The sequence below is a fragment of the Ascidia mentula genome, chromosome 8 (assembly GCF_947561715.1).
Source record: "Ascidia mentula chromosome 8, kaAscMent1.1, whole genome shotgun sequence".
Taxonomy (NCBI): domain Eukaryota; kingdom Metazoa; phylum Chordata; class Ascidiacea; order Phlebobranchia; family Ascidiidae; genus Ascidia; species Ascidia mentula.
The window spans coordinates 5,913,256-5,926,955 of record NC_138573.1 but is presented as its reverse complement, the minus strand read 5'-3'; the positions used below and the strand labels follow the sequence as shown (position 1 = coordinate 5,926,955).

Here is a 13,700-nt window from a genome sequence, read left to right as displayed (position 1 = left end):
GGTTAGCCTCACCTTAACATTGGCACATACCTACAATCTATAGACTGCACTATATGCATTTTTACTGGTTCACTGTTTTAACCAACCTTCCTCGAAGATACTGACTGCTATCTTTTGGGGAAGCCAACTGCGTGTAGCAGTTCTCGACCATTGCATCTTATCCATGAAAACGTCTCAAACTGGTACAAAACGTAAGTACCTCGGTCTAGCCAGCGGTCATCTCTCAGCTAAACAACCAGCGAGAAATACAGGCATTTTTGATGCATGCGAGTAATGTCCTGCGGCCGAAAGAATTCCATTATTTTTTCAAAACGATTGTGCTGTCGCTTGCCTGTTACGTAATATGTGTGAGAGTCACGGACTGGTAAGAGACTTTATATATCGGTAGATAATTGCTATTGACGGCAATCTTCTTTGATGCGTTATGCTGCGATAAAAAAATGTGGTGATTTCATTTAACACAGTACATCATATCTTAGCTGCAATACCACAGACACAGTACAAAACATGTCGACTGCTCCAAAACCCCAACAGAGCACGTCACTGTAAAGCTACCAACAAACTACATCCTGTTTTTATGGCGATAACCACCAACACAGCATGTCATTTCTGGTCGTTTCTTAACCATAACCAATGCGTTTGTATTTCTTACACCGTGTAACCAAGTAGAACTGAAGATGATAATTCAATTACATTCTCTTTCTCAAGAGCATAACACATGCGTTTAAATAATATGCAGTGCACCATGAAAAACAATGTTGCAGTATATAGAACTATAATGTTACATATGAATGAAGCATAATGTAGGTTGATGAGTGAATTCAGGGGGTTAACATAAAAATTAACACCATGGCAAAATGATGAGCAGAACACAGCTATGAAAAACGAGCAAATTATAACATAACGTCATTATAAGTCGCTGGGAAGAATTTATAAACCGTGTAAGCCAGAAATAAAAGTTATAGACACTGCATTAATAAGGTCGTTATTAACTGTGGAGCGACTTCATCGGGACAAACGAATTCTCAAGTACCAATTTCTGAAACTGATTTGGTAAAGAATCTGTGCAGGGCAGTGTGTTTACTGCAATGATTTAATTTCTTCGGGTTCCTGGGCCTCCTTCCCCGTGGACCTCAAACTACTGATGGAAACACGACGAAACTAAACAAGAACAGAACGGGTGTTGAATCACATCGCCATTGGAATTTCACACAATGCTTAAAGCTATACTTTACCTGTGAGAAAGGTTGTCCCCACGATTTTGCGACCACATATAAAGCATAAACAGGCACGCAGCCAAAAGAACTTAGTGCAATCAAAATAGCAACACACTGCGCCCACGCAGGATAAACGTAGTCGCGATATTGCATCGGTTTTTGGATGACGACGTAATACAAAGAACTTGCCTAAAAACAAATATCGTTAGTAAGTTATAATATAAGGTCGGTATTCACAAAATAAGTAAGTTACTGCATAATTAGTTTTGACTGATAGCTTAGACCTACCAAACACAGTAAAGGCTAGGTCTAATGGCGAGCAGTTTTATTAATTTGATGTAAAACTTGAACCGAATCAAAATTATGCTTCATAAACTAATTTTGGTGGTAGCGATGGTATGAGAGGAGCAATTGCCAATTGGACAACAACTCATCAAACAATTCACTTTCTGTTTTGAGTTACCCAAAAATTATATCACGCGTTTTATTAAAATGTTTTCAATGAATATCTGGTTATTTCTTCTTTACTTCAAATACTGATCCTATTTTAAACACCACCGAGCCTTTGTACAAATATTTTGTGATTGTGAAGATTTCTGTACAATTCTACCTTGCCCTATTAACATCAATCCGTTTACACCAACTACGAACTTACAAGACATGCTGCTGGGGCAACATACTTCCACGAAATGTACAACCACATGCGGATCCACCTTCTGTCTCCGATCATCTCAGCCACAATAGTCCAGTAATCGTCGAAGCCGTAGATCCAAGCAATGCCCACACACTCGCAGGCCAACATAAAAAATATGCACCAACCGGCGGCTGCATAATTGTTGTATATCTCGAAAACGTAGACGCCTCCCTAATCAAAATATGTGTACAAAATTGAAGCAAGAAATTCTAGGAACAAACATGAGATATTGAATGGATAATTACCTCTGTGATCATTGACAGACCGATGAAAGCCAGGAAAAGACAGAAAAAAGCGTGGACAAGTTTTTTTCTTTTGCGGAAACTGGGTATGTTATCGAAGACGAATGCCATCAACGTCTCTTGCGACACAAACTGCCACACATACAAAGTCAGGCAAAATATACAAAAATTATTTTGTATATTTCAGACGTATTACCAGCGAATCGAAACCGAGAAACAGCAGCGTCAGAAAGAACATTATGCACCAAATCCGTGGCAGGGGAAGCAAAGACAGCGCTTGGGGATAAACGATAAAAGCTAACCCTGGTCCGGAGGAGGCCACCTGGTCCACTGTGGTGTTCTGGTTAAATTACCAATTTGGAGTATGAAGGAAATTAATTAGGAATAAATAATTTTACAAATGCAACAAACAGTAAAGAATGTTATTTTTGTTAAGCGACTTGTGCCTGGATCAATATTGTTAAAAACATATAGGCTTTAGTCGTTTCAGATAAACACTACAACCGTACCTGACTTTTTGCCATGAATCCCAGAGTCGAAAACACGCCAATACCGCCAGCCACGCTCGCCAAACAATTCATGGCCCCAATTGCTACCGAGTCTCTTTAAAATAAATATAAGAGTATGAAGACAATAGTAGACTCACAGCAATGGCCAACCTCAAAAAGTTATGATTGCGTTTGTTGTAACTCCCAAGCGTAGTGAGTACAGCACACGAAATGGCGTATGAGTACAGAACCTGAGTGATCGCTGCTATCCATACCTGCAATATATCATGATAATAGCAATGAGCATATAAAGCTATTAGACATAGTGTATTGGGGAAAACGCAATTCGCACAGGTCATGTATGGGCGCATTGGGTTTTATCGTGAAGCAGAGTAGACAACAAGGTCAATTATTAATACCCTTTAAAAATGAGCGTGCACACGGACCCACATTTGATATTAACTCTTTCTGTACACGTGAAATCATTTAGCGCTTGCCGGAGTGCTCAAAGCAATCGGAACACCTAACAAATTGGAACACACCGTCGGATCCCGCAATCTTGTTACGTCGGGAAGAAGAAAATATCTCAGTCCATCCGCTGCTCCATCCAATGTCACGCCACGCACAATAACGACGAAAATGAGAAGGAATGGTAATGTGGCAGTGACGTATACGACCTTTGACGTCCATTTTATGCCTTTAAATGTGGCCAGATATACTGCAATCCACAGCAGGACCAGACAGAGTAGCAGGTCTAAGTTGATATTTCCCGGTGCGTCAATGCCAGGCGAAAGTCTCAGCACTCCATTTCTATAAAGCAGTGATTTGTAACCTTTTTTTAATCTCATTTTCGATTTTCAGTTTGAACGGAATCCTTATTTTTTCTAGTATAATATTTTTAACGAAGAAATTAATTGTTGATTTTTTGCACTATCTGTTATGCCTTTTTTAACTTTTTCGACCGCATGGCATGACCAATTGTCAGCAAGTGCACAACACAGTGTGAATATAGTACATTATATTTCTTTTCCAACTAATTGTGTACATTTCGTTGCCGACTCATTTTACCCACCACCAAACCAATATTTTTCCACTGGTGGGAGATTTTCCACCGGTTAAGAAGCACTGATATCAAGTAGCAAACACAACTTACTGAAAGATTTGAAAACAAGAAACCCTACACAAAACAGGTCAATCTAAATTAAGAAAAACTCCCGTACAAACACGTACATTATCAACTTAGGTATAAATAAAGTAAGTTTGTCTCAGTTGGATTTTGTTTAATTGTTAAAAACGCGCAAAGGGACGGCAAAAACCACTACTCACAGCCAATACTCCGTAGCAGCAGAGGAGAAAGTTTTCCGGTCAGTCGAGTTTGTGATTGGGTTGGTCGTCGTCAAATGAGGCCAACTTCCATTGACACGACTTTCGTTCAAAGCACCTGCTGGTTTGCGGAGGTCGATACAATGCTCCGTATTCCATGCGTTGTTGCACGACGACCAAGGTTGTGTGCTCGAAAAGCTGTTGACGAGGTATTTCAGCGTCCACACCATTATGACGCTGTAACACACGTTGAAGTGGAAGATGGCTACGGCTTGTCCGAACGCAAGTCCTGCATACGAACGACAAATACAACATTTAACAATAAATGAATGGGAAATTGTGTTTGAATACATTCAAATATGTATGTATGAATTAAGAACTGTCGAATCATCGTCTTCGTAATTATTCTTGCATGTTGTTGTCAGTCACGTCTTGTCCACAGGTTAACGTTTGTTATACCTCATTGCGACAAACATCTGCTATCGTACATTAGTACGTGACTTCGTGTAAGTTAAATTTATTCACATCTGAAAGGTGATGCCTCATTTCATTAATGCATTTCAGTGATAAATATAAATAATTTGTATACCTTTCAGTATGGGAACGGCGGCCCAGCTCTTTGTCAAACCTCTTCCCACACTCTGCCCGAGCGATGTTTCCAGAATAATCGCAGGAATGCCAATAAAAGCCGCGCAAATAAGGAAAGGAATCAAGAACACTCCTACATATTTGGAACACATTAACGTTGACACGCTACTTATCGCATCCCGCAGTCTTGTAATAGAGTGGAAGAAATATCCGTCGATACTTACATTTAGTTGCTCAAATATCATACCATAAATTTCTGCATTGTCACGTAGATCAATTTACGCAAATGTAGAACAATCTATGTCTACAGCTTAAATTTATAAAAAAAACAGCGTTAAATAAATTGATTTTAATGTACATCAGTAGTTCCTAAGGCCGGGTCCACACTCACGCTTTGCGCCGGCAGATTCTTTGTTTGTTTTAATGTACCGACCGTACGCCCAAACGCCGGCGTATAATGAAACAAACAAAGAATCCGCTGGCGCAAAGCGTGAGTGTGGACCCGGCCTAACCGTTTCGTAGGTATGACTTAACAATAAGGAATCAGTAAAGGTAATATTTATGAATTTTATTCACGGAACCCCTGGAACCACCTCACAGACAACTTGGGGACCGTGATGCACATATTAGTGACCACTGTTGTATACCTTCCACAACGCAAACACCAGCACATTCAAGTTACCTCCGCCATTCTTGAAGCACAAATACGGAAATCTCCACACGTTGCCAAGTCCCACCGTGCACCCCACAGTAGCAAAGAGAAAATCCCAGGACTTTTTCCATTGCGGCCTTTTGTAATCTTCCTTGATTTCTTCGGCTTCTTCGAAAAGATTCGACGCATCTATCGTTTCCAACTCTGACATGTTTTAAAACGCAACCTCTACAAGCCGAACTCGCTGTCTATCACGTGATGTAAAAGTAAAATTGGCGTAAATTGCTTACAGTAAGTACGTCACCATGTTTATTTGGCCATATATTTGTAGGGTTAACTTCACCTTAACATTGGCACATACCTGCAATCTATAGACTGCACTATATGCATTTTTACTGGTTCACTGTTTTAACCAACCTTCCTCGAAGATACTGACTGCTATGTTTTGGGGAAGCCAACTGCGTGTAGCAGTTCTCGACCATTGCTTCTTATCCATAACGTCTCAAACTGGTACAAAACGTAAGTTCCTCGGTCTAGCCAGCGGTCATCTCTCAGCTAAACAACCAGCGAGAAATACAGGCATTTTTGATGTATACAAGTAATGTCCTGCGGCCGAAAGATTTCCATTATTTTTTTCAATACGATTGTGCTGTCGCTTGCCTGTTACGTAGTATGTGTGAGAGTCACGGACTGGTAAGAGACTTTATATATCGGTAGATAATTGCTATTGACGGCAATCTTCTTTAATGTTTTATGCTGCGATAAAAAAATGTGGGGATTTCATCCAACACCAACACAGCACATTATATCTTAGCTGCAATGCCACAGACGCAGTACAAAACATGTTGACTGATCCAACCCCCAACAGAGCACGTCACTGTAAAGCTAAAGCTACCAACAAACTGCATCCTGTTTTCATTGCGATAACCACCAACACAGCATGTCATTTCTGGTCGTTTCTTAACCATAACCAATGCGTTTGTATTTCAGTTTCCTGTCGTTTGAATGAGTGTAAGCCCTGACAAATTGATGCAGAAGCGGACTGAGTTTAACCATTTATTTATCTTGAATTCTGAAAGTTCAAATTTCCTGATTTGTGCGCATCGGTTCATCCGCATGGTGTGGGGCATTGTAAATAAATAATATGACGTGCTGCATAACAACTTGTGTACAACTATTTGTGACAGATTTAAAACCAAAAACGAAAAGGTTTTTGTTAGGTTATTTGTTTGCGATTCCAAGAGTAAAGCAATACAAGAACTCACTTAAATTACAAAAAAAATACGTAACATAGACCCATGGCTCTTCTACGCCATTTTTAGTCTATTCATTCACAATATCAAATTATGAGAAAATTTGGTGAAATCCTAAAAAAGAAGCAATAAAAGTGTTTTTCGCGTTAACGATTTCATTCTCCTGAAATCGACTCCTTTAGGATTTATTCTCAACTGCACTCTTAGTCTTTATGACAAGACATAAATTGTCATAAATTGCCTCCACCTTTTTACTTAAACATGACTAACAGGCTGACTGTTTACATTGACTTTGACATAGTAGTATGCAATTGTGCGTAAGTGAACAGTTAATAAGTTTTTTGAACGGCCGACCGCTACCCTGCTGCGTTGTTTAAATATCTCACCCGAAAGACTGTGTGCGTGATAAGCTCGACACGCGAGGTATGGTGTACAGCATTCCCTGCAGTGGGTGCAGCGACAGTGGCCTGTGTACATTTGGGAAACTAGCCGTGCGCTGAGAACGGGGTTAAAAGAACACAGGAATTTACTACACCGTGTAACCAAGTAGAACTGAAGATGATAATTTAGTTACATTGTCTTTTTCAACAGCATAACACAAGCGTTTAAATAATATACAGTGCACCATAAAAAATAATGTTGCAGTATAATTAAAACACCAGGAAAGCCGATTTTCCGGTGTCATGTAAACCTTATCCTTTCGTTTTCCTTTTTGTTTCACAAAACATTCCAGTTGGTGTTACGATACATACACAAATGGTAAAGGCAATGATGTACTTCTGAAAAGCAACTGGATGGTGCTACCAACCGGAATATAGGTTTCAGGTTTTCAATAACGTAAATGTATGAAGTATTTAGTCGAAGACGTAATTGAATGTATTGCACCGGACTGTTTAAAGGCTAACAGATTCAAATCGAAAAAAAAACCGCATTGTTGGTAAACTCTACATGGCGAATCGCACTTTCACGATAAAGAAAAGTGTTTCTTGAAAACCTTTTTTTATTGATGAAAGTGAACAATTTCAAATCTTCTGGGACTTGTCTCCTTTTCTATCATCGTTTCAAATATAAGTAAAATAATCTTGGCTCCAGGACGCGAAGTGCGACTGAACAAATTTACATAAACTTTAACATTTTTGTAATCAAGTATAATCAAACCCAGAATAGCAGCCCGCAGTTCCAGATATGTTTGTTATCATATCTACAACTGCGGGCTGCTGTTTTGGGTTTCACCTTGGTTCGACACGCCGTTCAGCTATAAATCGCATATCGAAAAAAGATCTTATTGCGGAAAAAACAAAGAGGCATTTTAGCATGAAACTTTTCCCAAATGCATGACTTTAATTTCTTTTACATTTGTTTTCCCAACAGCAACAACATACGTCATGTCAGTATGCTATTATGCATGCAAAGACACCGGAAATAAATAATTAGCTTGTTAAAGACAACGCAGTAACAGTTGCAACGCCATGAATTGACGTCATTGGCAGAGTCATCCCACTTCGCAGGGAGCTTGGAAGATTTTTTAAATCTTCCTCCGACTTGTCACAAAAAAGGGCTGAACCAAATAGGCTGCAATCCCTGGGCTGCGAAGCCTGTAAACCTAATGATCTCGATACGATAACTGTTATCGCCAAGTAAAGAACTGCGCAGTGGGGCGATTCTGTGTGCTTCTAAATCATGAAATAAACACTTGTGTCACTATTACAAAATGATAATAAATGTACAATGGTAAAAGAGCAATGCTGTAGTTGGGATGTTATGGGGTGAAGCTTTTATGTGAAATTAACATTTCAATTGCCAAGTTCGCCTCCATACTAACGAGCACTTCGAAGTAAATTCCTATAAAAAACAAATGCATTTAGTTTCAAAACGTGGAATAGGTTTCAATCACTTAAAATTTGTGTCAAATGAATATGAATTCAGTAAAATCGTAGAAAAAGGTGCGGTTTGTTATAAAAACCAACTTAATTTCAAACGAATACACATCTAATTTAATCTCTAACAGTTTTGATTTAACTTTAGGACTTTTTTTTTTTTTGTGAAATTGAATTTTCTGGTGACCAACAAAATTATCAAGGCTGTAAACTCACCTTGCGAAACTCGGGTCTGACGGGTATCGAGTCCAAGACTTGATCTTAGCGTGCATTCTGATTTCGTTAAACCTGAAAAAATAATTACACCGATGTCAATTGTTCCTCAAACTTACTTCTCCAGGTAGTAGATATAATTTTAGTGAACGTTACGTGGGGTCCTTCTTTAATAGCTGTCAAGTATTTTTCCTAAATTGCTAAGCTTTGTCCAACCCGTAAGGGAACGTTGGATCCTATACCTCCAAAACACAAAATCTCTGCAGTTTGTCCCAGATCTGGTGTTCCAAATATTTGTTGGGCAATCGTAGTCGTGTGACCAAGGGACTGTTATAACGTAGGTCGCATACGGACTTTTGCAAGGTTTAATTCCAGCAAAGTCCGTCTGGTCTCCGTCGCAAAGCACGTGTTCCTATAAATTCACAAAAATAATTAACTAGAGATCGACTTTATGGCCGGAAAATAGTTATCAATAGATTATCAACCTTTGGTTGGGCAATATATGCTTACGGTCTATACATGTATTGGCCGATTTAAGCCGGAAAATTTAATTACGCTTGCATTTAACTTGTCAGAAACAATAACTTTGTAAGTATACTTCTTCTAAAAACTTTTCCTGGAGGGCCGAATCGTCATCATCCGTTTCATCGACTAAAGGAGTTTCTGATGAATCGAACGACATCAATTTTCCGCCGTCCACAGATTCGGGGGTCTGATGGAGAGTTGTTACGTTGATACTTCCGTCTGGATTCGTCATCATAAAACGGGAATCACCCTGATGGGAAACCATAACGTAGGTTCTGCATACAAGCGCAAAATGTGGTTCATTATCGGTGAGTTTATTATACGTGTAAGTCATGTACATATTAGGTACGTTGGCCGGCTGTCGATTCCCAATGATTTCAACGTAGAGTCCAATCAATCTCCCGTTGTAGCAACTTTCACATCCGCTGTTACTGAGTGGGTCGTTTGGGTCGATTTCCAATGTTATTGTTGTACTTCCATTTTTCCGAAGCTCATTAATAATGGCCGGGTGGGAAACCTACACCAATTTCGAAAACCAACATGCATAACAATATCGTGGTAGAATGTTTATCACCTAATGCACTAAACAATGATTGAGTATTATTTTTACCTCGGAAAATTTCCAGTGAGCAGTGAATACATGTGATTCGGCACCTGCGTATTCCGACACGATATCGACAAAATTGCGTCGTTTGGTTTGCAGTTGTTGGTAAACATTACCCAACTGCACCATTCCATGAAGACTTCCAGCATTCAAAACAACATTCTTTATATATTAAAGTTTAATTTAGATAGTTGTCTTAATAATTACAAAATCAACTCGCTTCACCAAACTAACTGAAACAGAAAACTAACTGTGTTTCAAATGTGTGTAGTAAATACCTCGTCGCTGAATCTAACTTCAAACTTTTCAAAAACATCAAAGTTCCACAAACTTTGGAACTGATAAGATTTTGAGAGTTCGTAGATAGATTTCATTATCATGTTTTCCTGATCTTGATATAAGCTGAATAGGAAACGTTAAGGGGATTGTTTCGGTGTCCTTGTACTAAATAATGATTTACTTACTTGAGCAGAAAATTAAATAAATATGATTTTGATTCCATTAAAATATTTTTAATACTTGTTTGTAGATTTCCATTCGAATTCAGAGTCTCCTTTGTCGCGTTTATGTTAAAGGTAATTTGCTGTAAATAAACATTGGTAAAATTAGATGAATTTAAAGTTGCAAAGGAAAAGTATCAAATGGTCACCAACCTTCGACCCTTTGGTTATATGTAAATAAATAATGATTTGAAAACGTAAAACTAAAAAAAACTGACACAAGTCTTAAAAATACACAATTTACAAATGAACATTCGGTTATTTACCTTTAATTGGGCACCAATTCTCATAAGATTTTGTATAATGTCTGCACGAAAACCCCCATCCAGAAAATAATCGTTGAGAAGTCGGTCCAGGGTCAAAGCCTACAAAAAAACACATTTTATCAATGTCGTTTTGAGCTCCGAAGTAAGAAATTAAAACATGGCATTAAAAAAGTTTATATAGCAGGCAACGAAAAGATGTACAAGTACATGTACATGAAGCAGATTTTATAAAGTTGTAACCAACATTTTCGGAAGTGGTTTCTTGAAATACGCAATGGAGATCCTGGATAATCAGACCCTTCTTTTTCGCCAAATTACTTTTTATTATTTCTGGAACAGCAGTTGCGTTTAATTTGCTGTAATCGAAACTTTCCGCAATGTTCCGCGAATCGAAAGCAAATTGGATGCTGAAATTTCAAAATATGAAAAATTTCTTAAATGTTCTGCGGAAAATGCCGCTGTTATGTTCCATCAGTTCTCAATTGAGCAGCTAGATGAGTGAAACTACTATATAGCCATTAAGTTATAGAAGGTTTAACCCAATGCTATATGTAGGTTTATAGTATTTGACGAATTGGCAGCGATTGTACGGTCACCGAAACGTAGGTTGCGCGGAATCATCTGCACCTCACTAGCCCGTCGTCATAATCGTGTTGCGTCACCTAACGGCACTAAGGTGTCCAGACAGACTGACACTGTTTGCTGATTACCAATCAAAATATTTGTTGATAGTTCTGTTGCGAAAGCAGTTCTTACTTGGAATTAAACGAATGTTGTAACTCCGAAATTGTTGGTAAATTGCAATGGTCAGATGATGCTCTTATAGTATTAATCATCTGTAAATACATATATATTAAAGACAACATTCTTTACCGTTTTGGTAATGAATAGTTACCCCCACAGATTGGCTGAAGACGGCAGTTGGTGATTTAGCAAGCATTCCTACAAAAATTCCCGCAATAGCACAATAGAAGCCGAAAATATCTAATTGCTGCTTGTTTGCCTGGGAAAAACACGACTTAATATAACTATACGATGACGGATGTTCACAAAATACTTACCGCCTCTTTGAAAACAACTTTACCAAGTTTGTGAATTTGTTTCAATTGTTCCATCATTGCAGATTCAATGCGTCTCAAGGCTTCAAGTTGAATAGACATTTGCTTTTTCAGTTCTCTTTCGTTAAAAGTCATATACTTAACATTCATACGAACGATCGTATCTATATTGTCAAATACTGTTTCCATATCCGTGTCTCTGTGCACCTAAACAATTGTAATGTTATTCAATGACGGAAAATATGGCCACTAATGCACCAGTAAAACCAATAAAATTCTGTGACCAAACAGCTAAAATATTCATAGAGCAACTTCTGTTAAAGTAATCCTATTGGAACTTAAAACAAATCGTTAATTTAAAGTTATTCACCAAACACATCATTGGGCCGTGATAGTTACAGACCTGCGGCTATACAGTAACTGGTAAAAATTTAGTGGGGCTTCTTATTGACTTACTGTTGCAAGAACCTCGTTCACCGACTCTTCAATATCTCTCCCATATTGCAGAAGTTCTTCAACATGATCTTTTAAATACGTCCAGTCCTCGTCCAGTGCGTAACGTTTTGAGTTTCCGTAAAGGTCAAAACCTTGCTTTATGTATCCCAAAATTTCGTCGGCCTAACAATTGCAACAAGTTTAACCTTGTAAGAAAAGGTTTTGGATCAGCATCACATATTACGACAAAGTTGGTTTTAGTAAAATATGCCCGTATTTGTAACAGTATAGTTATTAGATGATTTACTTTTCACAAGACTTCCGAACCGCGACCACTGTAATAAAAGGTTTAACAATGTTTTCACGACCATCAAATACTCTCCGTCTAGCAAAACCTGTTGGTAGAACGAACTCGTGGTTCTTGCAGAACTCAAAATGAATTCGAAGATTGGTTTCGCTTCATTATTTTTGTTTCGTTGAAACAGCATCACACCCTTCCTGGCTATCAGTTTCAACAGATCGTAGTCATTTCTAAACCAACTCGCGGTAAATTCACCAGATGCCAATGTCGCATTTCCGAATGTACCCTGAGGTCCCTACACAAAGTCCGTATGTATGTCAGTCAGTCAAGAAAGGAAATGTTACAAATAGACACGCTTTGTTGTGGAGCAAACTAGCACAAAACTTAGCAAGAATTAGAATGAAGTGACCAAGGTAACTGATTTACTTAAAAACAACTTACAACTTGTGGTATAGCTTGTACAGCAAATCCGTCTCTGCCACCAATACCGCTTGATCCTGCTTCGCCCGAAAGTTCACAATCAGTTTTGTACTGATATCAAATATTGCCCCAATGCCCCATCCCATAGTAATGTGAATGCAACTTGCATCCACATCCACCATCTCCACCGTATCTGCAAGAAGCATTTACAACTGCACTAAAGTATCAGTGAGCAACTATTTTCCAGACCCAGAGCAATGTGTAAGTTACGAATCAAAAGTAATTCGAATCAAAATTCTAGTACGCTCAAGTAACAGAGTTTTTCAATTTGTTTCGCCATGATCATATCAATATGACATTATATACTATACTCACCCCCCTTTACCACCATATCCATGCTCAGCTGGTCGACCGGCGTTTCCAGGTCTTTGGCTTAATAAAACTTGACCTGATAAAGTGTTTGTGTAGAAATAAAGACTTCCGCTGTCGCCACCAGGAAACAACACACGTCCCCCTGATTGTCCGTCCCAACCTTCGCCGCCAGTTGCTCCTGGAGGCCCTGAATTTAAATAATTTAGCTAATAATGATTGTTTTCTGTTGTTTGCTATTTCTATTTGTTTTCACATTACAGGTGCATTTATGTGGGTAAAAAAATCGGTGTCGGTGTGTGCTACAGCACTGCAACACTGGGTATTTTCAAAAGTGTTGTCATTTGAACTTATATCATGTACGTTTTCGGCGCTTCAATTAAAAAAAGCAAAACTTCGTGTTGGCTAAAATTGGTCAATAGGAAGTAGTGACAAACCTTTTGAAATTTCACATCTTATCCGTTTATTTACGAAACCAATTGCTTACGAACTTTTCACCTTGGCAGCATTAGGTTGGAGACCCTCACTATAAATGCGTTTGGTCCCTGCTTGGAACAATGTCTTGTTTGGCGTTTTGTCATGTATCTGAATTGGAGAGGACGAAAACTCCGGTGGCGTCAAGGTGGCTAACGGTTTGGGCAAAACTGGTAATGCGGAAGTGATTTGAAGCAATTA

General features: G+C 38.6%; 3 protein-coding genes across 3 annotated transcripts; all 3 read right to left on the bottom strand.

Annotated features, from left to right (window-relative positions):
* Positions 1–1,080: 1,080 nt before the first annotated feature.
* On the bottom strand, positions 1,081–5,415 carry LOC145910957 (sodium- and chloride-dependent taurine transporter-like). The gene is made up of 11 exons (XM_082998183.1): positions 5,235–5,415; positions 4,554–4,685; positions 3,968–4,253; positions 3,184–3,451; positions 2,813–2,916; positions 2,663–2,756; positions 2,350–2,493; positions 2,157–2,285; positions 1,873–2,082; positions 1,236–1,406; positions 1,081–1,161 (listed from the first exon to the last, which is right to left on the bottom strand). The coding sequence occupies exons 1-11, from the start codon at positions 5,413–5,415 to the stop codon at positions 1,081–1,083; spliced, it is 1,800 nt and encodes a 599-aa protein (XP_082854309.1).
* Positions 5,416–7,327: 1,912 nt separating this feature from the next.
* Positions 7,328–10,688, bottom strand: LOC145910955 (uncharacterized). Its single transcript, XM_082998181.1, has 10 exons — positions 10,683–10,688; positions 10,443–10,541; positions 10,141–10,259; positions 9,955–10,078; positions 9,683–9,838; positions 9,411–9,589; positions 9,146–9,347; positions 8,790–8,959; positions 8,551–8,622; positions 7,328–8,299 (listed from the first exon to the last, which is right to left on the bottom strand). The coding sequence occupies exons 1-10, from the start codon at positions 10,686–10,688 to the stop codon at positions 8,275–8,277; spliced, it is 1,152 nt and encodes a 383-aa protein (XP_082854307.1). The 3' UTR covers positions 7,328–8,274.
* A 607-nt stretch (positions 10,689–11,295) lies between these two features.
* On the bottom strand, positions 11,296–13,167 carry LOC145910954 (uncharacterized). The gene is made up of 6 exons (XM_082998180.1): positions 13,032–13,167; positions 12,678–12,849; positions 12,331–12,531; positions 11,957–12,118; positions 11,504–11,707; positions 11,296–11,445 (listed from the first exon to the last, which is right to left on the bottom strand). Exons 3-6 carry the CDS (start codon positions 12,421–12,423, stop codon positions 11,296–11,298), a joined length of 609 nt encoding a protein of 202 aa, XP_082854306.1. The 5' UTR covers positions 12,424–12,531; positions 12,678–12,849; positions 13,032–13,167.
* Between the last annotated feature and the right edge of the window lie 533 nt (positions 13,168–13,700).

What these genes read in the sequence shown, in the direction of transcription:
- LOC145910957 (XM_082998183.1), bottom strand. Translation starts at nt 5,415, where the DNA reads ATGTCAGAGTTGGAAACGATAGATGCGTCGAATCTTTTCGAAGAAGCC. An exon ending in CGCAATCATAACTTTTTGAG is followed by an intron (nt 2,757 to 2,812) that starts GTTGGCCATTGC and finishes TTTATTTTAAAG; the next exon opens with AGACTCGGTAGCAATTGGGG. An exon ending in GTCTGTCAATGATCACAGAG is followed by an intron (nt 2,083 to 2,156) that starts GTAATTATCCAT and finishes TATTTTGATTAG; the next exon opens with GGAGGCGTCTACGTTTTCGA.
- LOC145910955 (XM_082998181.1), bottom strand. An exon ending in CCGGCCAACGTACCTAATAT is followed by an intron (nt 9,348 to 9,410) that starts GTACATGACTTA and finishes GCTTGTATGCAG; the next exon opens with AACCTACGTTATGGTTTCCC. An exon ending in AGAGATTTTGTGTTTTGGAG is followed by an intron (nt 8,623 to 8,789) that starts GTATAGGATCCA and finishes TTATTTTTTCAG; the next exon opens with GTTTAACGAAATCAGAATGC.
- LOC145910954 (XM_082998180.1), bottom strand. Translation starts at nt 12,423, where the DNA reads ATGCTGTTTCAACGAAACAAAAATAATGAAGCGAAACCAATCTTCGAA. An exon ending in CGAGTTCGTTCTACCAACAG is followed by an intron (nt 12,119 to 12,330) that starts GTTTTGCTAGAC and finishes TGCAATTGTTAG; the next exon opens with GCCGACGAAATTTTGGGATA. An exon ending in TGAACGAGGTTCTTGCAACA is followed by an intron (nt 11,708 to 11,956) that starts GTAAGTCAATAA and finishes ACAATTGTTTAG; the next exon opens with GTGCACAGAGACACGGATAT.